This window comes from Colletes latitarsis, chromosome 12, assembly GCF_051014445.1.
Source record: "Colletes latitarsis isolate SP2378_abdomen chromosome 12, iyColLati1, whole genome shotgun sequence".
Lineage (NCBI taxonomy): Eukaryota > Metazoa > Arthropoda > Insecta > Hymenoptera > Colletidae > Colletes > Colletes latitarsis.
In genome coordinates this window covers 20,718,292-20,741,075 of record NC_135145.1, presented here as the reverse complement: position 1 = coordinate 20,741,075, position 22,784 = coordinate 20,718,292, and the positions used below count along the sequence as shown (strand labels likewise).

At 36.4% G+C, this 22,784-nt stretch overlaps 4 protein-coding genes and 2 long non-coding RNA genes across 7 annotated transcripts; 4 read left to right on the top strand and 2 right to left on the bottom strand.

The window, feature by feature from the left end:
• Positions 1-4: 4 nt before the first annotated feature.
• On the bottom strand, positions 5-969 carry LOC143349106 (histone H1-like). Of its 2 annotated transcripts, XM_076780062.1 has the most exons (2): positions 621-969; positions 5-560 (listed from the first exon to the last, which is right to left on the bottom strand). In XM_076780062.1, the coding sequence occupies exons 1-2, from the start codon at positions 852-854 to the stop codon at positions 237-239; spliced, it is 558 nt and encodes a 185-aa protein (XP_076636177.1). In that variant the 5' UTR covers positions 855-969; the 3' UTR covers positions 5-236. The 2 variants fall into 2 exon arrangements, with proteins under 2 accessions (XP_076636177.1, XP_076636176.1); XM_076780061.1 differs by having other exon boundaries at positions 5-969.
• Positions 970-1,799: 830 nt separating this feature from the next.
• Positions 1,800-2,305, bottom strand: LOC143349108 (histone H3). The gene has a single exon (XM_076780064.1). It carries the CDS (start codon positions 2,278-2,280, stop codon positions 1,870-1,872), a length of 411 nt encoding a protein of 136 aa, XP_076636179.1. The 5' UTR covers positions 2,281-2,305; the 3' UTR covers positions 1,800-1,869.
• A 212-nt stretch (positions 2,306-2,517) lies between these two features.
• Positions 2,518-5,677, top strand: LOC143349114 (uncharacterized). The gene is made up of 3 exons (XR_013080866.1): positions 2,518-2,637; positions 2,721-3,893; positions 3,977-5,677. It is a non-coding gene; the product is annotated as an uncharacterized LOC143349114 (long non-coding RNA).
• A 1,297-nt stretch (positions 5,678-6,974) lies between these two features.
• LOC143349104 (uncharacterized) lies at positions 6,975-8,528 on the top strand. Its single transcript, XM_076780058.1, has one exon. The coding sequence runs from the start codon at positions 7,073-7,075 to the stop codon at positions 7,787-7,789; it is 717 nt and encodes a 238-aa protein (XP_076636173.1). The 5' UTR covers positions 6,975-7,072; the 3' UTR covers positions 7,790-8,528.
• Positions 8,529-9,622: 1,094 nt separating this feature from the next.
• LOC143348796 (histone H2A-like) lies at positions 9,623-10,229 on the top strand. Its single transcript, XM_076779407.1, has one exon. It carries the CDS (start codon positions 9,675-9,677, stop codon positions 10,047-10,049), a length of 375 nt encoding a protein of 124 aa, XP_076635522.1. The 5' UTR covers positions 9,623-9,674; the 3' UTR covers positions 10,050-10,229.
• Positions 10,230-18,302: 8,073 nt separating this feature from the next.
• LOC143348788 (uncharacterized) lies at positions 18,303-22,479 on the top strand. The gene is made up of 3 exons (XR_013080819.1): positions 18,303-18,732; positions 19,654-19,820; positions 20,389-22,479. It is a non-coding gene; the product is annotated as an uncharacterized LOC143348788 (long non-coding RNA).
• Positions 22,480-22,784: the final 305 nt, after the last annotated feature.

The following is a 22,784-nucleotide window of genomic DNA, read 5'->3' as shown; positions in this document are numbered from 1 at the left end:
CATATATGGTAATAAAAATTGCTTTGTATCTATTGCAATTGTCATGTAAGAAGCAAATTTTAACAGTGAGATACCAACCGATGTCAATTAGAAATAAATACATTTACATGCAATAACATTCGACTTTGGTTACGACATAAATCTAATGTTACGTGAACTACGAGATCGTTCCTTGTTTTAAAAAATTGGTTGGCCCTGAAAAGGGCCATTTTAAATCAGTTGTTTCAATTAAGAAATTACTTCTTCGCGACAATTTTCTTTGCCTTGATGGTTGTCACTTTCTTTGGTTTTGGTGTCTTAGTTTTTGCAGGGAGCACTTTAACAGTTTTTGTAGCTTTGGAGATTTGTTTAACTTTAGTCTTCATTTTAATAGCTGAAACGGGCTTAACATCTTTCTTCAACGCTGATGGTTTCTTTCTATTTGCAGGAATTTTCTTCAAATTGGTTACCTTTTTCGGTTTTCGAACGACAGACTTTGCAATCACGGCTTGATTTTTAGCTTTAACCTTAGATGCCTTGATGGGAAGTTTGAACGATCCAGATGCACCTTTGCCTTTCGACTGCAGAACAGCACCAGATATCAATGCAGATTTTAAATAACGTTTGATGAACGGAGATACCTTTTCACCATCGATTTTGTACGTAGCGGTCACATACTTCTTAATGGCTTGAAGGGACGATCCTTTGTGATCCTTCAATTCTTTAATAGCAGTTTTTACCATTTCCGCTGTTGATGGATGGGACGCTTTCACGCGTTGCATCTTTGCTTTGCTGTTTTCTGTACTTTTCGTTAAAACGGCACTTTTTTTAACTGCTTCCACTGCAGTGCTTCTGCTAGCTACCCTGCCTTCCATCTTACTGCAGAATGATTAACACAACACAGAAAAATCTGCGTAAAAATCCACAAACACGAGACAATGCAAAATAGCTGTTTCTCAATCGAATTACAATGATATGACTCGATGGCTCAACCGCCAAATTAAGATGGCTGCCGTCGAGCCACATTAAACGTCTTACTAAAGCACGGACCATGAAGAGGGACCAATGCATTTTGTCCATCTTGATCGTTTTATGCAAGCAAGAAAGTGGTAAACGAATATGTATCTTTATACACGTTTACGTTTAAATAATAACATTGAAAATGGTTATAAGTTTGTCAATAAGTAGCAATGTGTATGTAATTTTCAATATAAAACCTGTTTAGCCTGTACTTACTCCATGTTACAAACTATTAAAGTATTTGTGCTGGTCTTTCTTCTTACTAACAGAGGACATTCCATAGAAAAAGAAGAATATTTCTAACTTTTACATATAATTTTCAATTTCTATGACCAAAGTTGCAATCACGAATAATTGGCGCAAAGTAATAATCAATTATTTGCAGTGAATACGTAAGAATTACTGGAAAAATGATCTTTATCTGTCTCGGTTTAACGGTTACCGGTTGAATCGAGTTTTCTATCTGCAAAATTAATAACGGTGCTACAAAATTCTTGCTCATACTAAAACGAATATATACTGGACATTGTATTTACTTTTTATTTATTCTTAAAAATTTCGTCAGACTTACTGAGGCAGTCAAACTGATTGAAAAACAGAATTACTATTGCTGCTGTGTACGTATACCATTTTAGCAACAACAGAGTTTTAGACCTCAAAAGCAGATGCTGTTTTAAATGTGTGGATAACTATTAGAAAGTTTATTATATTGTAAAATGTAGAGAGCTTGTCAGGTACTTTGTGTAAAAGTTATTTCAGAAAAACATGATGCAGTTGAAGAGTATTCTAGTTAAACAAAATGGGGCCCTGAAAAGGGCCGATTGAATTATAACTAAAAAGCCATAAACAAGAGTTTTGTAGAGATGTTTCTTAAGCTCTTTCTCCACGAATACGACGAGCCAGCTGGATGTCTTTGGGCATGATGGTTACACGTTTGGCGTGAATTGCGCAGAGGTTGGTATCTTCAAACAAACCAACGAGGTAAGCTTCGCTGGCTTCTTGCAAAGCCATGACGGCGGAGCTTTGGAATCGAAGATCCGTCTTGAAGTCTTGAGCAATTTCACGAACCAGACGTTGGAACGGCAATTTACGGATCAGAAGTTCCGTGCTCTTCTGGTATCTTCGAATTTCACGAAGAGCCACAGTTCCAGGCCTGTAACGATGAGGTTTTTTCACGCCACCAGTGGCTGGTGCACTTTTGCGAGCAGCCTTGGTCGCCAACTGTTTTCGTGGAGCCTTTCCACCGGTAGATTTTCGAGCAGTTTGCTTGGTACGTGCCATGATGCTTCTTCGAACAACGTGAGCTCTCGTCTCTCAATGCTAACTTGAATTTCCGGCCAGCATGGCAGTCAGTATATATATACTGGCGTACCTACTTTCAACGCTCTCATTGGTTACTTTACTAGTGGTGGGGGAAGTGCTCTGCATTTTTTGACTGGGTGGAGCATCAGTAGTGGGGGTACCAACAGTATATAAGTACCCCATTTTTCAGATTTGAGAGTTCTTTAGGAAAGGTAGTCGAGATTGGCGTTGATTATAATTAGTTGGGTGTTGTTCTTTGTTAGTTGGGAATTTGGTGGTTTTTGGTAGCTTCAAAAATCTCGCTATCATGCATTACACGACGAGTACGGTGAAGAGGTAGGTTAGTTTGTCATTTTGGGTGTTTTCATGCGAGTTTTTAATTTTTTCTTATGAGAATGTTTGGGATTGTAATTCCCTAGGTTGGTTGCTAGGGAGTTTGGGTGGCGGGAATTGTAGTTCTGCGTAGTGGCTAATTTCAAGATATACTTACGTAAGTATTCTACATTGGCTTCTTCGTGAAGTGAGGCGGTGGAATGATGTGGCTTGTTTAGAATTGTTCGAATGTACTTCTCTTAAATTCTCTGGACAGTGGTGATGTACGTGCACCAGATTTGTGCCTCGTAGGTTATGATTGTTCTTATGCAGATTTTAAGTTTGATCGGGAGTGGATTGTTTTTTCGTCAGAAGAGTTTATGTTCTGAATAGTTGTAGCATCTGCCCAGGGTGATTCGGTTGGCGGCACATTTCACTCAAGCGTGGTTTTTTGTAGTTTGTCGAAGAGTGACCATAGGCTTGACACACGTGGCAGTAAATATAAGGACTGGAGCTATTGTACTTCTGAATTTGTTTCGTGGGATTTGAGTCCCTGGGTTTGGGAATTGTTTTCGATACCTAGGTTGTGCTAGGTGTGAGGGGGAGGGTATATTTTCGTGGTTATGAGTTCTTTTTCGCAGAAATGATAGCACATTTCACGCAGGATGGGTTTCTCGTATACTTGGAAGATTATTGTCCAAAGGCTTGGTAGTTTAGAGTTGTTAAATTTGTTGTAGGGTTCCCTTTGTAAAAATGATTTTATAGGCGGTCAGGTAGCTGGTTTATTGCGATGGCGTTGTTAATTTCCACGTCGAAGATATCATTCTTTTAATTGACTACCTGGACTTTTTCTGGAAGCTTCGGGTTTTTCCGAATTGTCTTTTCTACCTGCTATGGTCTAGACCGTTCGGTGTCTGAATGTCGAATGCTATCAACGTCAATTTTCAAGCACAAACGATATCATTAAATACGTGCTGGCTAGTAACTTTCAACGCTTTCATTAGCCACCTAACACAAGATTAAAATTTTAGTTTTACGCCATTGTAAGCTACATAACCTAAAATTTGTTGCAGTATTTATTTTCGTAGTCTTGTTAAAATTCATAAATTCCATCCAAATTTATTTTCCTCGACGTCGTAACTTTTGATAATTTATTTTTCTAGTCGTAGTAGTGACGTGGCAGTCAAAGTGTTAATATAAATAAATTTGTCGTTAGTAGTTTGCTGTATAGAGTATATCAAAAGCTGCACTTATACGAAATTAGAAATAATTGTGACAAGGTAGGTGTATTCTTTTTCCTTTCTGCATGTGATTTGTTTATCTGAGTTATTAACTAATCCAGTAAATATCTCTTATTTTGCAGCCACTCAAAGGGAAGTAACACGAAAGAAAAATGCACATTTTATGTTTAATATAAACAAGAATGACTGCAGTGGCTGTATCAAGCATATTTCTGGCTTGATTTATGAAGAAACACAAGGTGTCTTGAAGATTTTCCTGGAAAATGTCCATTTCTGTGCTGCAACATACACTGAACATGCTGAGAAAATGAATATGCAACAAAATGGCCCTTTTCAGGGCCACGAAAACTTTGAAATCAGGAACCAATAGTTTCAACTCAATTTTAGATAACTAAGTGCACATTAAATATGCATAGTGTAAATAGTATATGAGAATCAAGTTATTTTTTCGTATTTTATACAATGTTTTGAGTAATGAATTTTTCTATTCTTCTATTTTATTCTGAATTTATTCTACGTGCAGTATATTGTTTTTTGTTCTACATTTGATTTATATAAATCATATAAATATAGAATTTATTATATATCATTAATTTATAGAATTATATAGTTTAATAATATAGAATTTCGCGGATAACTTTGAAATACCCGTGATCATACCTTGTGCATATAAATAGAAGATTGAAATTATTGCTAGACGAATGTTCGTATAAAATAAATGTGTATGTATAGTTTGATGCTATTCTAAACTATTAGTAATTTACATTTACGTGATTTATGCATATCTGTTAGTAGAAACTTTCATTTAAAACAACATCCAACATTGGTACATGATAGTGTAATGGTGGCCAAATTGTCACTATGACCCCCCATACAACTTACACAACAGAAGTATCGTTTATAATTAATAAATTAATACTATAAAACTTACTATCGATACACGTTCCAAATATGAGTCGAATTTTAAACGATTCTAGCTGTGTAACCCAGTTGGAAATGTAGAATGGATACTGATTGTGAGTGAATCATAGAGAAACTAAGGCACGGAACGTTCGCGATATTTCTACGACATTTCAGCTCGACGTCTCGTAAAGGACTGATGCAGAGAAGCGAGTTCTTCCTTGGCACGGGCCATTGTCCCACGATTTTGTGTTTATACGGCGACAAACACTTGAGAAGCCTTCCTCTCCTACGCCTTTTCGCAACACAGGCTACATGTACTCCATCGCCCTAACGTGTATGTATGCGTTGTAGCAGTCTGACGCCTCCTCTCATTGTTTGGCGAGGTTTATGGTAGGGCAAAAACTTCTTCGACCCCGTGCATGGTCGAAAACTCTACATCTGCGTGCCAGCACACAGCCCTACCATTAACCTCCGAATTGCAAACTAGAGAAAGTTGACCTGAACGCCGGTTAAAGACGGTAAAGGTCACCAACGCTCTTTGGCGATGTTTTCATTCCTACGCGACGCACACCCCCTTCCAAGGGCATCGTTTTAAGGATGCTTGGAAGGGAAAAGACGTCGGAGATTTCCTACAGACAAGATAACCAAGAAACGGTCACTTGTTTGTAGTACACCATAGACCATACATCGTACGAACGTATCGTCGCGTTAGAACTTGGTCAAACACCATTGATCAAAATACAACGTAGTATATTTTTATTTGTTACGTGTGAAATAAACGTCCAAATCAAAATCGATATTTAATTATGAAAATTATTAAATTTGTTTAAATTAACTCGATCTGATAGAGTACTGTAGATAGGTCATGCACCACTGTAACAGAGATATAGGAAAGAAAACTATTTACCACAATTTTCTAATACTGATATGAAATTGCGTTACAAAAAAATAAGTATCGACAATAGATTTTCACTCAAGATTAGATTGGATAGCAGCACCTGGCCGTGCTCCGATATGGTGTCTATTTTCATATAAAATTATATGTATACTGATGTACACGATAAGAGCGTTGTATATTAATAATAAATACGTTTTTCACAATTGTACCCTTCCTTAAAACACCAATGCATTTACTGTGTTACATTTTATTTTTCATACCTATAAATATTATTTTCATTTCCCTTCATCAGGTCTTCTATTGTTATTTTTTGTTGATGTTGATTTTGGTTAAATCATGCATGATACAAGTGTATTATTTTTCTTCTGCAAACAAAGGTAACCAAATCATTCAGTTCATATTTCGTAAGTATCTTTCCTATCATTTTATTTATTTGATATGAGATTCATAATCCTTTAATTTGAATTTTTTAATACGCTAAAATATATAGTTCAAAAACATCTGTAGACTTACCAAGCAGAATAACTAATGTAGTTTAAATAACGTTATATAGTTACATTTCGTATTTTATTCCGTTATTCGGGCCACTAAATAATGACAATATTTTTTCGTATAATATTTAAATTGTGCAATATACAGTCGTGCATAAATTATTTTTTGTAGGGCGAAGCGTCGTTTCACCGAACAACGTACTTCACGAGTATTTCCTTCAAATACGCGACATTTTCAATTTCGAAATATAAAATTTATCGAGTGAAAGGTTTTGAAAAGTTTCATTTGCGTTTCGGTCGTCGAGATAATTTCATCGAATTCATTAAATATTTTGTACGACTGAATATCACATCGACCATTCCATGCTACGTCTTTGCAGCTTTGTATTTACCTTCGCGTAGAACGCTTCAAATTCGTGACAATATTCGAGTCGTATCGACGATCCGCAAATATATATTATTAATTCTAACATTGGGGGACCTAATTCGACTAAAAAAACAACGATCGATCGACTATTTCCTTATTTTTTACTTAATTAATCCCGTTAGTCTATCCCTGACTAAGGTCGATCATGAATCTATGTCAATTTGGACGAATATAATGACTAAAAATAAGATAAACTGTATTGTTCAACGATGATACCAGACGCTGCCAACAATAGGTGAATATTTACGAGTGCGTTATTCGCTTTGAATCCGTCGAATCATTGTTTAAATTGCAAACATTTACTCGAGGGTCTCTGATTCTCGGCAACGTGGATTGGAAACATAGGAGAGGCCACTCTCCATGGTCCGTGCTCTCACTACTAATATGCACTGTTTGTATGCATGCAGCTAATACTCAATGCACGCAGCGTCATCTGTGAACGAATAATTGAAAAAGCTCTGATTTTGTATTTTTACACTTTCAACGACTTCTGTTTACGATGGAGGACAAGAACAGTTCTGGAACCGTGGCAGTAGCAGAGAGTGCAGCGATGAACACTGCCTTGAAAAAGGTCACGAAGTCCAAGCCGAAGGCATCGCGTGTAAAGTCGTCTCATCCACCGACGTCGGAGATGGTAAATTCCGCCATAAAGGAGCTCAAGGACCGCAAAGGATCGTCGCTACAAGCTATTAAGAAGTATATCGCTAGCACTTACAAAGTCGACGGCGAGAAACTGGCACCGTTCATTAAGAGGTACTTGAAGACTGCCGTGACTTCTGGAGCTGTCGTCCAAACGAAAGGCAAAGGCGCCTCAGGCTCGTTCAAGCTCTCTTTGTCCCCGAAGGGTTCGGATTCCAAGGGTAAACCAAAACGCGAACTGAGGAAGACCGAGTCGTCTGTGCCGGACAAGAAGGTCGCCGAGAAGAAGCCGGCAAGTCAAAAGCGAGTGGCCGCTGCGAAAAAACCTGCTGCGATCAAGAAACCAGTGGCAGTTAAGAAACCAGCAGCAGCTGCGCCGAAGAAAATGAAGACCGCTGCCGCGAAGAAAGCGCAAGCATCAGCGAAACAGAAGGCAGTCCAGACGAAGAACTTGTCGAAAACTAAGAAGGCTACGAAAGCTCCAGCGGCAAAGACGAGAACGCCGAAGCCAAAAACTGCCAAATCGTCGAAGGCTGCAAAATCCCCGAAGGCTACCAAGGCAACGCCGAAGAAGTAAATTGTTCAACGCTAAACAATACCATTGGCCCTTTTCAGGGCCACAAAATCTTTTGCAAAAGAACAATTTCGATTCTGACTACTTTTCATCCTTTCCATTCCTTCTATTTCCAATAAAGTATAATTTTTATGATGTATGATAAATAACTTCCCTTTGTGGTATTCGTACTTTTTATTAGTCTGTTTTTTTTTTAAAGGTTCATTTTACGTTTTACTATATTTTAGCATGTTTTATAAGAGTTTTCAAAAATGTATATCGGATAAATTTCGCGTATGAAAATCGAATTGTTTTACTTATCTTAGAGAGGTTATGTTTACTCTGGTCTAGGAATCGATGCTTCTAGTAAAAACGATCGCGTGATAGTTTGTACTTTTCGATACGTAATCGTCATCTGTTCATTGTAATAAACTCGCATAACGTTTTGAATGCTTTTCAACATATTCTTGAATTTGTTTAGAGAATTTTTGTGCAATGCTTGTTACTCGATACATTGTTAGCAGGATTTTACGTATGCAGGTACAATATAACCGTCGACTTCGCCTTCCTTTTTATCAAACTTTTTTAGATTACTCATTTTTTAAATAGTTTTTTTATTGTCTACTAGTAACATTCTCACTGACAATGATTTCCATTGCATAATATTGTTTACACAGTTTGATTCTAAAAACTGGAACATGCTGTGCCTCTATACACGTAGAACCATATATTTCTTTTACATAGATTATTTCTTCTTGTTATTCTGCATATAAAAGTATCAAAGCATGATCATAAACGTAATGCTGTATTTCGTATATTACATTAGAAAATTACTTTATTTTAGTAGGTATTAAAACATTGCTGGCATTGCAGTTTAAGCATGTTTTTAAATGTCTCAGTTGAATTCTACTGACAATTCTTGCATTTTAAGCAACTTTTTGTAGATATAATGTAATAATTTATGTAATATATACATCAGTAATGCATAGATCGTCTAAGGTAGCACAAATCTATTTGATAGAAGATAGAACAGTTCTTTACTTTTTCTAAGTAGGTCCTAAACGAGACAATCTTATGTTTTCATTTATTCTCTACAGAACTACCATCTGGGAACCACGTGAAAAACAAAAGCACGTGGAATTCTATATAAAGCCATAAAAATATCGTCCCACGTTTAACATTACCATTCTATTCTATATCTTGATTGAAAACTTTTGTCGTGACTGCATTTTATCTTGCAAAGTGTTTAAATTTAGTGTTTAATCGTCTAGATCGATTTACATTAATTCGAGGTGTACAATATGTGTGAAATAGCTTCTCCTGGTTACTAAAATCAAGAGTAGATGGCAGTATTGCCTAGCGTGCTTTATGCCTTGTCTGCTGATCTGATAGCGTGTAAGATTACTCAAATATAAATAGTAAATAAAAAAGACCCATAATCGAATTTTAAAGTATATTTTGATTCTTACTATGGACATGTAATCACAGTATTATTACTTTCATAATTCGAATGTGAAGAAAGTTGTATATCATTGTTGCGAGACGTGTTGGAATATTGTAGATTTTTAAGTTTTAAACTAAGGACGTGATATTACATTGTATTAAATGTTTTTTGTAAGTTCAAAGTACTAATATACCTGGCCTTTTTTCGTTTAGGTTCAAACGAAATATCTTTCTGTACACAATAGACTTTACAAGGGTCGCACACGGTGCAGATGTCGAGCATATGGAGTAGCAGCGCACCAATCGCGTTTCGCCAACCGCTATTCGTGATCTGATTGGTGGAACCTTTTTCCCCTCAACTGCTATAAACGCGGGGCTCTGAGGCTCCAAGCATCACTTTTCGTACGCTCTCGTAGGTAACGGACGTGTAGTTTTTGTTTTGTATAACCATATCTTATTTGAAAAGATGTCTGGACGCGGCAAAGGTGGTAAAATAAAGGGAAAGGCAAAGTCCCGCTCCAACAGAGCTGGTCTTCAGTTCCCTGTTGGACGTATTCATAGACTGCTTCGCAAAGGAAATTATGCAGAACGTGTCGGTGCTGGAGCTCCCGTTTATTTGGCAGCTGTCATGGAATATCTAGCTGCTGAGGTGTTAGAATTGGCCGGTAACGCAGCTCGTGACAACAAAAAGACCAGAATTATTCCACGACACTTGCAGTTGGCTATCAGGAATGACGAGGAGCTGAACAAACTGTTGTCAGGAGTTACTATAGCTCAAGGAGGCGTTTTACCTAATATTCAAGCAGTTTTACTACCAAAAAAGACTGAAAAGAAGGCATAATTTGCTTTATTCAGTCACACCAAACGGCCCTTTTTAGGGCCAACAAATATTAACGAAGGAACATTTTTGATTTCAATTTACTGTTCTTTAGATCCTGCATATTCGTCACGTTATTCTTACTATTATAAAAAAACAAAATCTAGAAAACTATTCTTAAATTTAATATAGGTAAAGCTGTGTAAAAGCATTATGTATATATGTTCGTTACAAATATTATTTTATTTAAAATATTCATCTGTCGATGATTGTCCATATTTTCTACTATTGTTTCCAACAATTTATAATTTACATCAAATAATAATTATAATAATTCTTAATAATACGTAACACGTAAATGTTAGTTGCATTATTTTGTCTAATACATGTATCAATAGATCAAATAAATAACTGAATTACTTAACCTCCTTTTCGATCTTTTTCAATAAGTTATAAATATATCATCTGTAAAAAAGTTTCATTTCATAGTTTTATTTTATACAAACATAACCTAACGTACTATAAATGTGCATAAGTTCGTGTCTAACGTAATAAATACCATAGATAATATAGCGTCGATAATGTACATTATGAACTAGATAATTAATGGGAGTTTGTATTTGTTGGATTGAAAAAACCAGCCTTGTAAGAATTTATTAGTTTCGTAGCGTACTCTGTGTTTAAGGATTCTTTCGAAAATAATTTGAAACGCATAAAAATATGCTTGCAACGATTAAAATCTTAGACATGACATTTTCTATTCAAAGGGTTATTTCGTATTTACTACGTATGATATTTCATTGCGCGAAACAAATATTCACAGTCGTTGGGTACGTTTCTGTGTTGTGTTATTTATTGAAAATACAAGATAAGTGACGGTCGTAATTACGGGAAAAAATTTCATAGTGAATTAACCTAGACTTGACGAAACTCGTGGAATCTTGTCGAAGCTGGTCATCTCCCCCGCCGGCCACCTACTTCGCGGTGTCGCTGCTAATGGGTCAGTGTCGTCATTCGTAACGAAAAAATTGGCGCGATCGGACGTGTTAGCAGTTTCTCGAATAAAGTACGTTACACATACGATTTATCTATCGACACTTAATCGCTTCTCATCTAATTATTACTTCTCTCTTCCACTCTCTAACGGTGCCTTCGTTTAGTACTAATTCATTTTTCTCACGAATAGAATCGGAATCGAGAAGAAAGTCAATCAGCCTCGTGCATTTTTTCCGACATCTAACCGGCATTCATCGTCATTATATTTCGGTAAATATAATCGTACACCACCTCCTACGATATATTTCAAGTTCAATCATTGTTTAATTGTGATATGGGCACATTCGCGTTAACGCATCTAATCAAAATTTATGTTTTATTTCTGTTACAGTTTCCGATTCGAAGGACGCCATCGGCCATTGATGCCATGCCGCTGGACAATCCAATCGGAGAAATCATTTCAAACGGATTATTGGTGAGATCAGATGTATTATAGTAAGTAAGGTATTCATAGTTGGTCATATATTTTCGTTTTTTATTGAATTTTGTTTCGTAATTGCGTTCAGTGTTCAGATTGAACTAGAATAAATGTAATGCATATTTCTAACGGTCATTTTCGTAACGGTCACTTTCGTAACGGTCACGTGATTTTAATGGCGTCGTTAATACTGGTAGAAATTTGAAATTATCCATTACTGCATCTCGATCGTGATTGATATATTCGGATATGAATATTTGATCTGTCGTTATTAAATATCGCGATTGCATATTTTCAAATTAAATAATTAATTTGGATTAATAAAGAAACAGTATTTCCTATGATAAATGTAATAAAGAGAATAATAGGAAAGCACATGGTGCTTGTATAACATGTCATATTTCTTTTCCCATTTAACAGTTTTTCTTTCAGGAATTTTAGTGACCGAGCGCAATGCGGTCAATAGAGTCAGTGATTTCGCTTAGATAGTTTGTTATTTTTCGAAGCACAGTGGCTTCGTTTAGTGTATCGTCTATAGGTTAGGCACACGCGAAGATCGAGCCAGTGTCTCTTTCGTAGTAAATGTTTTCCAGAGCACCGTGGCTCTTTGCTTCATAATTCGCGACAGTAAATTCTCTTGCTCGTCGATTTTAATTTTCGGTCGCGTTAGTTTGCTATTCTTTTAAATATTTTTCTCAATTATTCTTTGGAAATTAGAATATCTCGATACCGCGATTAGAATCACAGCATCGTTGAAATGGACTTTTGAACGATGCTTTGCAAGCGTAAAATGTAAGTATATTTTATGTAAATTTTTAAAAAATTTTACAAATTATAAGAAATCTGTGATTAGTTTTGAACATTGTATTAAATTAAGAATTTTAACGACAGTTTCTAATTGTTTCTGCTTTTTTACAGCTTATTTAGATGCTATCATTGGATATCCAAATTCAGCAGGACTTCTCTGATGATTTCTACTGAGCAGCATCCTCATCATAGACTCATCCCAAAGGTACATCTCATTAAATTCATCATTGGTGAGTTGCATGTATTTTTGTCCCTCTGGTCCCCTAATCATGTCATAGGACGAAAGGTCCAAATTGACACGGGTGACCAGTTGTATACTTAATTTATTTGACGAGTTTAGTGACCACGGGTATTTTCAATACCCGTGAATAGTAATCTACATGTTTTTATTAGTTGAGGTTAGGGTCCTTTTGTACATCGCGTTTTTAATATCACAAATGCTCATATTAAATAAATATGAGCCTATAATTCAATAATGTTAAAATATAAATATTAATTATAATAAATTTACACAATAATATTTATAATATGTATGATTTTACATTTGATTACGTTCATCATATTGAATATTGATCTTTTCTGATTTTATGTTGAAATATAAACTGATGATTGTTGAAAATATTATAGATCTTCGTTACTCGTTCAAAAATATTGATTTCATGTACAAAAAGGCATTTCGCGACTGGTCGATTTTTGACTCAAAGCAACATGTATTGCATACTAGTTTCATCTTTTTAAAAGTTTACTTTGACGACAGAATCGACCATGGATCGTTGAATTTTTTAAATTTATTTCAATTTTCAAATAAATTAATTCAATTTAAAAGTAAATTATCATAAAACCTTAAATACAGTCTTTCCTTTCACATGATTAAATTTCAATTAATAGTTTTAATAGTTTAATAGTTTTCTTGAATAATATTTTTCAATATTAATGTATTTTGTTATTGATATATATCATTATAACAAGTCGAGTCTTTTTAACTAAAAATTAAATAAAAATACCGTTTAGCTATATTTAATTAACTTTTTCTAGTTAGGATTTTCAGATTAATCATTCCGTGTTCGTTGCCCAAGTTCATGCACACGCCCAGGTGCTATTTGCATGAGCGAAGGCAACGGGCACGATGACTTAGTTTATAACAATTTCTAATAATGTATTAGCGACTGACATTGGCTAGTGTATCGTGCACGGTGTACTTTCCACATATGTGTGTGTGGTTAGGATGTGGGAAGTGCGTCGTTTAAAAAATAATTGTAATTATAATATACAGAATTTGCTAATAGATTTTTATCAGTTGCAATGATAATTGTCAGTATTGCATTCACAAAAGTAATATCATCGAATGCTTAATAGATTTACAATCTTAATACTTTTAAACGTTAAATGAATTAAATAAATAAATTAAAACGTTCCATATAAATGTTTTTATATTTAATAAAAATACGCAATGGTCACTAGTCTTTGTCAGTCGATTTCAGGAAATGGTACGTACATTTAGAGTGTGAATGTTGCAATGTTCGGGTGTCGGGGGAACCCCGGGGAGTCCCCTCTAGTTTAGGTCGCGCCCGGACATCTAGAATGAGAACCGTGGAGTGTTTGTTTGAGAGAATGAGTTTTGCAATTTTTTAAATATAGGGTCAGGTAGGTAGGTAACTTCTCTAGTGTGTGAGCTAAATCTAAGTAGGTAGGGTCAGGGCAGGACTGTCCACATTAGCAATTCGGGTAGGCGCGTTTTCGCGTGGCAGTCCTGTGTCTGTAGTTACGATTTTTAGAGTCGAAAAGTTAGCCGATTCAAACGGTTGCTACCGTTTGTTTTGGTGTTACTTTCCATTCTCGAAATCGCTGCGACTTCAATGTCGCTCTTCGCGTTCGCGGTCGTGGTTAGCTACCCTCGAAACGCTCGTCCCAGCTCGGGTTACTTCAGTCGCATTCCGATAACAATTCCTAGAATTGTTGGAGGTCTGTGTATTGCACGGAGTGCCCGAGCCTAGTATTAAGTTTCAGGCTTTGGCAGAACCGCCGAAGAAAGAAAAGACTCGATGAGTCGAAGAGGCCCTGACTAACTGTCTCAAGAGTGGGCTGCAACAAATGGCTATTCATCTTCATCCTCGGATGAGGATGGAAAGTCATTCCTGTTACTATTATGTCACTTAACTCGTCAGTAGTTTTGTAGTTTGTTTTTTTGGCTGGCTCATGTATGCATGTACTTTGTACATGATTGCACCATACATGCCAGCCATCCACCCCCTCTATTTTCTTGGCTGGCTCACGTATGCATGTACATGATTGCACCAGCCAAGGAGCAACTCGCGATTTCAATATGAATATTAACACATTTACTGCCATCTCAAACTTGCATTTATTTTTTTATAATACTTTGAACAAACTCTGATATTTGTAATAGAATAATAAAATAACATATGCATCATTGAATATATTCAATTTATATTTTTCATGATATAATTTCTTTAAACATGGCAGTCAATGTGTTAATAGTTTTTCTTATTCAATATACATAGAGTTGCGTACATACAATAATCGCGTTTGTCTGTAGAGTTGCGAATTACTATTTTTCGCGTTTCCTTTTCAGGGTAGTGTTGCGAATTCTACACGCGATTGCTTTTATTGTTATTTAAAAATAGCGTTGCGATTGCCACTGATCGGTTTGGTCTTAGCGTTGCGAATTACTATTTTTCGCGTTTGCTTTTCAGGGTAGCGTTGCGAACAATCCCGATTCGCGTTGTTTTTTTACTCTTTTCTACATAGAATGGATATCAACCGCGTTTGCAATTTTTCTATTATAAATTAGCGTTGCGATTTCTATTTATCGTGCGATTTTTTTAGCGTTGCGATACTTTGAATGCCCAAATTCTTCCCCAAATGTAGTACTAGAAGTAGTTAGATTATTTTGTGGCCAGTACATGTATATTTACATGTACAATTAACCCATCATTCAAGTTAGAGTTGCGAATAATAAAATGTTCGCGTTTGCACGTAGAGTTGCGAATATTTATCGCGTTGATATGTTAGTGTTGTGAATAAACACGATTCGCGATTGTTTTTATGCAAACCTAGGACCCGGGAGTTTGCTTTAAAAATAGCGTTGCGAATTATTGATAAACGCGATTGCTACTAGAGTTGCGAATTACTATTTTTCGCGTTTGCTTTTCAGGGTAGTGTTGCGAATAATCAACATTCGCGATTGCTTTTATTCTTATAAATCGCGTTTGGAATTTTTCTATTATAAATTAGCGTTGCGATTGTTGATTTATCGCGTTGTTTGCCCCTTAGTGTTGCGTTATTTTAAATATCTAGCTTCATCCCAACAAGTGCCACTGTACTGTAGTTAGTAGTAGTTCGATGTAGTTAGTTTATTTCATACATGTATATACCACGGAAGACACCTGCGCCAGATCCAGCAATTTTGGGCAAAACGCGATTTTTATTAGCGTTGCGAAACATAAATATAATATTTCTATTAAAAATAGAGTTGCGAAAAATTTACAATAATCGCGTTTGTCTGTAGAGTTGCGAATTTCTATTTTTCGCGTTTCCTTTTCAGGGTAGTTTTGCGAATACGCGATTGTTTTTCATTGTTATTTAAAAATAGTGTCGCGAATGATCGGTTTGCACTTAGCGTTGCGAATTACTATTTTTCGCGTTTGCTTTTCAGGGTAGTGTTGCGAATAATCAGCGTTCGCGGTTGTTTTTATTCTTATAAATCGCGTTTGGAATTTTTCTATTATAAATTAGAGTTGCGATCATGATTTATCGCGTTTTTATTAATTAGCGTTGCGATTCAATGCCTAAACTTTGATGCTGGCCACTACTGCACCAGGATCAAGATGCAGCTGATTCAACAAAGCCTGAAAAGGCTCAACGAAATTATTAAAATTAGTGTTGCGTATGATTGAATATAGGTGCACGCGATATAATTAATAAAACAACCCTTTGTGGTTTATTTTGCGAATAATAAGCACCACTCGCGTATACTTTTGTATTTTATTAATTAGTGTTGCGAAAGAAAGCCACTCACGGGTTGTTTTTTGAATTTACGAGTGGATATTTTATTCTAATTATTTAATATATATATTTATCAATGGAAATACTGTTTGAAACTACTGTTTTTCAAATAAAATTGTTACTTCTTAATAAAAAAATGTTCTTTTTACAAAATATTTATATAGACTACATATAATTTTCATAAATTTTTATAAATCATATGTAGTCTATGTACGTATTTCATAAAAACAACATTTTTTAATTGTTGAATTCTGCCATCATGAATTTCATTTGAAAAACTGATAATGAATCAATAAAATTTTCAATCAAATCATCGTTTATCTTAACACTGAAACGAATGTAACTTCTTAATATCTAATATGTATGTTATTTTTTTCTGTGTGCACTAATAAATTTTCATTTCAGCTGCTAATCGTTTGAACAATTTCTTTTTACAGAATATAGAAGCATAGAAGTATGAAATTGGAAGTCGTATATACATGGATTCGAACTTCATCGTTTTTAGAAAAATATCCATTTCATACAATTTTATTTATTGTCTCAATTTATGTTTCAGGAAGTCATCGATCAATGAAGACTTCAAGAAAGAAGTATCTCCTTATTTCTTTGTTTTGTATGAATTATATTTATTGTATGCCAGTGTATCTTTCAGGAAAACATCATTAGATTAATAAGAACTTCATGAAGACAATATTTCCCGGTATTTCATTATTTTGAGCATCGTGGGAATGACAAATACATCATCAGGAAGATTATTATGTGCAGATTGTGTTAGACTATAAGTGTAGATTATAATTACGTGATTACAAATACTTAGATTGTAAGATCCGCGACCGTACGTTTATTGTAATTTATTGTAACACGCGGGGTTCTATTGCGATTAATATTAAGGTGCATATTAGTATCCTAATATGCAAGGTTCATACGTGCAGTTGCACATCTCTTCTTGGTTCTCCAGTGTCTTCATAGGCACGTATTCTATAAGTGCAGTTGCACTTTACTATTTTGTTTAACATATGGAGGATTGTCACACGTGTGCCAACATTTTGTTAGATTTTTTGTCTCTTTATCAGACAGAGTTTCTATGTGCAGTTGCACTTTCCTATTTCGTTTTTAGAAAACATGTGGTGGATTGCCACGCATGTCCATTTTGTTAGACTTTTTGTCTATTTATTTATCTTCAGTTGGGGAGTTTCTCTGAGAGCTCTCCCTTCGACGTTTGTTTCTAACAACGATCGAATTTTTATAGTTTTTCTCTTTTCCTTTTTCTCTAGACAAAGATAGTTAGGATTCTCGCCAAAGGAAGGGTGGTTGGGGCGAGGCTAGGGTGGGTCTCCATTCGCAGCAACCTCCACGTGGTGAGACCTGGGTCATTATTATCTAGTATGTAATTAATTTTATCGCTTGTTACTGTATAATATAATTATTAATTACATAGCAAATAATATGAGCTAATGGCTGCGATCTCCCTCGTACAGTTTAGTATAAATACAGTACTTGTAATTAGTAATTAGTAATGGCTGCTAATTTCAAATAATTTCTTTCATAAAAGTCACTGTTTTCAAGTCGGTACTTCAGTTCATGTACATCAACCATGTTTGCACAGAATAGTTCGTGCTGTACCCGCTGTGTGGCACCAGGATTAAAATATTAAGTTTTACCCAAAGATTTAAAACTTAATATTTAGGATATCGAGGATTTAAATATTAAGTCAACCCAGATATAATCCAGACCTGATTGAAAGTTTCTCAAAGATCGAATAAACGTTGAAAATTTACTATGCCTTTTGCTTTTCAATTATTAAGTCATTAATACGATTGGAATAATAAAGTCAACGATTTGTTTTTTTGGTGAAAAAATGGCTGCCACGAGATTTTAAGGGACGCGTTTATAAATCGATTTATCGCTTAAAATCGATCAAGTCTAAAGCCGGTTTCGCATATATATTCCTATTTTTTGCTACGGTTTCACTATTGGCATTCTTTATTTACTGACCCGACGCAATATTCTCGTTTAAACGAAAAACGAACAGAATGTTCACGGACTGTAGGAGGTCCAAGTCAGAAACCCGTCAATGTCATCGGGATTCGCACACAGACGTTTTCGCGTTCGTGAAACAGGAGAGGATTCCACGAGCGTCGTTTATCGGGTGACTCAACTGTTGTGACTGGTGTTCCAAAGTGCCGAAAGAAAGGGAAAGTACATCTGGGACATCGAAGCATGGGAGCCCAAGCGCTCAGTCCACGGAACGACTCGCGAGAAACGCGTTATCGACGCCGGTTTATCGAACGTTTAAACAAATAAACTAAAAAAGATTCGTACAATCGAAGTGTGTGGGGTCTCCTAACGCCGTGACACAGGATATTGCCGCGTCGAAAGTTTTCTGAGATATGTGCAAAGGTAGGGACTATCGAAACGAAGTTGGAATGCTTTGTTTCCAAAATGGATGTTTATCAACACAGTTAAATTCTGTGCTATTTACTTGGAAAATCCGATGGTTTGCGGATGTTTGAAAAGTCACGTAGAATGCTTTTTCTCTCCATTAAAAAGTACAATTTATCATCTTTTGTGGCGCAAGGACATTTGAAAGTTACTTCCACGGTGTTCAGTGTTCGAGGAAATTTTGCAAGAGTGAACGCTTTATCAGAATTAAAATCAAAATTTTTAAATTTTATCACAGAAAAGCAATTTGTAGTTTAATTCTCTGGTCAACAATTTTATTTCAACACCAAGCTGAATAATCATTTGTTTTTAGGAAAACTCAAAACAAAATTAAAAGATTCGATGACAGAAAATACATTTGTAGTTTGGTCCTTTGTTAAGCAATTTTATTTCAATATCGTGGGTCACCGGCGACCCACGTGGACGTGTTAACGTTCGTAACTGCGTAACCACGATCAACGTTGAATAATATAGTATTATGTTGTAGTTACGCAACCGTGAAAATTTCACTTTCTGCGGTGCGATCGCGGCCGCCGCGCGAGTGCGTGCTTCGTGACACAGTGGCCACGCGCGAACCACATTAAAATATCCACGACTTTTGTCCAAAAGCGTTTCAACTCTGTCGCGTGTTCGCCGGTCGCCAGTTTTTTTTCACCACGTTTTTTCGTTTGGGCCAGCCTGCTCGACCGGTCTGCCTCTGTCACGAGACGAACGTATTTTATCCCGTACAAGGACGACCATAAACGCGCGCAATGCTTTCCTTGAACGCTGAATTTTTAAACCTCGAGCACACGGTGCCCGCAGTGTTTTGCAACTAAGTAAAAGGAAAGCATTCCATCCTTCAATTCGCTATTAATCATAACAAATGCGTTTTCGAAGTTTCTAGGACCGCCAGTGACTCGGACAGAGACATCCATTATTTCGAAGATACGCTCGAGGCTCAAGATCTCGTCGAAAACGCGTTAAATTGTTAGTGTTGCTATAGACAATGGTGAATTGCACAATAGCTAGAAACAAACCGGAGGCTCCGTCGTTGTGCAACTAGCGTAAGTAGCTCAATCGCGTGCAGACCCGCGACATGTGCGCGTGCGTCTCCTATTATTTCATTTCTCTGTTTCTCGCACACCTAACATAAGCACATGTGTTCTTGGCGTGAGTGTACGCCAACGTCGAGGCTCTCAAAGGAAACAGTCCATTGTGAACATTCGACCACAGGAAAAATTAATAAAATTACTAGAATTAAATTCTTATTCCCCCCCACCACAATAGCTTTTATCAAAAGACATATACTATTTTTTATAGGATCTGTTTCTTTCATTCCTGTGTCAAGATTTGAACACGCGTGCCTTTGTTTGCTTTCGTTCTTAATAAAAGCGTGTCCGGGTGTTGAACATCAGATTTATCTACGCTGCGCAATACAACGATCGTTATTCCGTATATTGTATGGACGACTGGTTTGCCTTTCGATGTTGGCGCTATGTTGCAACGGATAGGTATCCTTGAAAACCGACAGCACGCGTGAAACGTTGCTACGGGAGGCGCCATCTTAAAAATCTCTGAATTTTTAAGTCCATTTAGTTTCAAACCCAACGTTAATAATTCCCCGTTTTTCAGGTTTTCTGCAACGAGGGAACATGATCGCGATTATGGATCTTTTTTACGAAACTATAAGCCTCCTGCGTGCCTGATTCACGATGCTGGATCCTATTCTAGGAATATCTTCGGTATGGTGGCTGGTGATCTACGCCAACATCCTGCTGCTCTTGTCGCCCCTCGTGCTGCTTTTCATCATTTTCCTGCCGAATTTTCCGATATTACTGTTTAGAAGAATGTGTTATATCCCTATCGAGTCTATATGACACTCGTTTGCCACATAATTAAATTATGTCAGATTGTGAAACGCTAGGCTTCTCGTAGATCGAGTAATTTCAATTATATTCTTGATTGTTATGCGACGATGTTGAAATGTACGGTTTTAAAGCATCGATTTACACTTTGCAAGGGTATAGGTAAGAAAAGTATAGGCATAGGTATTATTATTTCAGTAATTGTACGTCGCAAACTTATATTGTTATTGTTGAATGTGGGAACTACAGTTCTGAAGCATTTAATGTAACTTCAGAAAGTATTATTATAAGTATTTTCAGTATTTGCGCTGTTGGAATGCCCTGTGATATCTTATATCTTCTATCATACATACATTTTACGTTTAAAACTCTTTTTTAAATATTGCACGGCTATGTATATTGGCAAACGAAAGCAGCAGCAAATGTTGATGTTCCTCTTACGCGAATTGCGAATAACAAGAACGAAATTGTAAATATTTGGCAATAGTAATCTGTATAATATTGCGGTTAAATGGTTAGATCTAGCGTTTAGAGTACTCGTCGTATTTCGTTTGAAGGAAGCACAATCAAAAATACTTGTTAAGTCCATGCATATAGGGTATCCCACTCAAAGCAAACCATCTATTTGTCTCTTTAATTTTCTCTATCTATGCTTCTAACGACGGCATCGAGTTCCCCTGCCTTTCTCCTACAGGATAGCGTGCCGAAATTTTGTCCTACGACGATTTTTGCCGCCGGAGCGATCGTTCGCAACCGCTTTTCGTTGATAACTCGAAAACGAGCACATTGACGCTTATTTTCGCTTATATAATACTTGTGCAGTTTAACGTTCTCTACCTGATAGGCTAGTCGCTTTTAGTCTATCTCGAATTTTGACACATTTTTTCGTTAATAACTCGAAAACGAGCACTTTAACGCGAATTTTTGTAGTGTTAAAAAGCTTCGTATATAATTCAATTGCATAAGTATATTGTAGAACTTGAGAATTTTAAATTGCTCAATAATATTACATCTAAGACGCTCAATAATGGATCGTGATATTTCAATGAGTTTCAATATTAAAATACATTCGTTTACAATACTCTGATTAAAGAAGACTGAAAGATGGCTCCTTTCGAGCGGGATACCCTCAAGTACCAATCTTTGCTTTAGAAAATAAGTTTGTCCCGAGTAACTAGTATTTAAATCAAGTAATTAGTAATATCAATTTCAATAGAATACAATGTATTCTTCGATTATAGGACGCGATGTGGAATTGTCACGAATATAATTTAGTAAAAATCGGTCGCTCTCGGTATTTTCCTGCGCAGAAATCGTGGTTTCCGGTCGCGATTCGACCCTTTGACCGGTCGTTCGCGGTATCGTACGCGATTTCTTCGCTGTCGTTGCCAAGACTTCGCCACTCCTGTCGCACGTCTGTCGCAGCGGTCGCGAAAAGCCGAATAAACTGAATATAACGGGAACGATGTTTCGCAAAAGATGCCCGCGAACCGTTGACCGAAATCTCGACGAGCGAATCGCTCGTTCTCCACGAGCGTCGTCCTCAGAAATCGTTGGCGTCAATTCCTCGTCGCGTTCTCGTTCGTGTCGTGCGCACTGGCGATTTGTACATAAACATCTTGTCAAAATAAAATAGCACGGATCGCATTATTCTTCGTCCGTTCATTTCTCTTTCTTAACACCGTTATATAAATTGCCGTGCGTCATTGAACGTTCACCATTGATCTTGCTGACTCTGGTCTTTCGTGGAACCTAACTGGACCGTTCTATGAATAATTGTTTAATTGCAAGGTCGACGAACGACACTCAAACCTATCTGATGAGAAGATTAACGCGTGTCAACTCTCGGCGATGCAGCTGGCGTGCCACTGCCTGACAGATGTCCGTTTCAACTATCAATTTCCAGTCGAAACGTGGAAACAGTTTTTTCGTCTCGATCCATGCACGCAATTTATGACTGAAGCATTTAGCTTTTTTCTATTCGAGTTGTTCAATTTTACAAATAAATTTTACACTATCGTGGACATTGTAAACATTGTATTTTACTTTTGGAGACGTTGGAAAAGACTTAGAGGCACTTGAGTCGTAGCGATCTTATAACGAGATACTTAAAAAATTTGAAAATAGATGAAAATAACGAACATTGTATGAACTATAAACTAC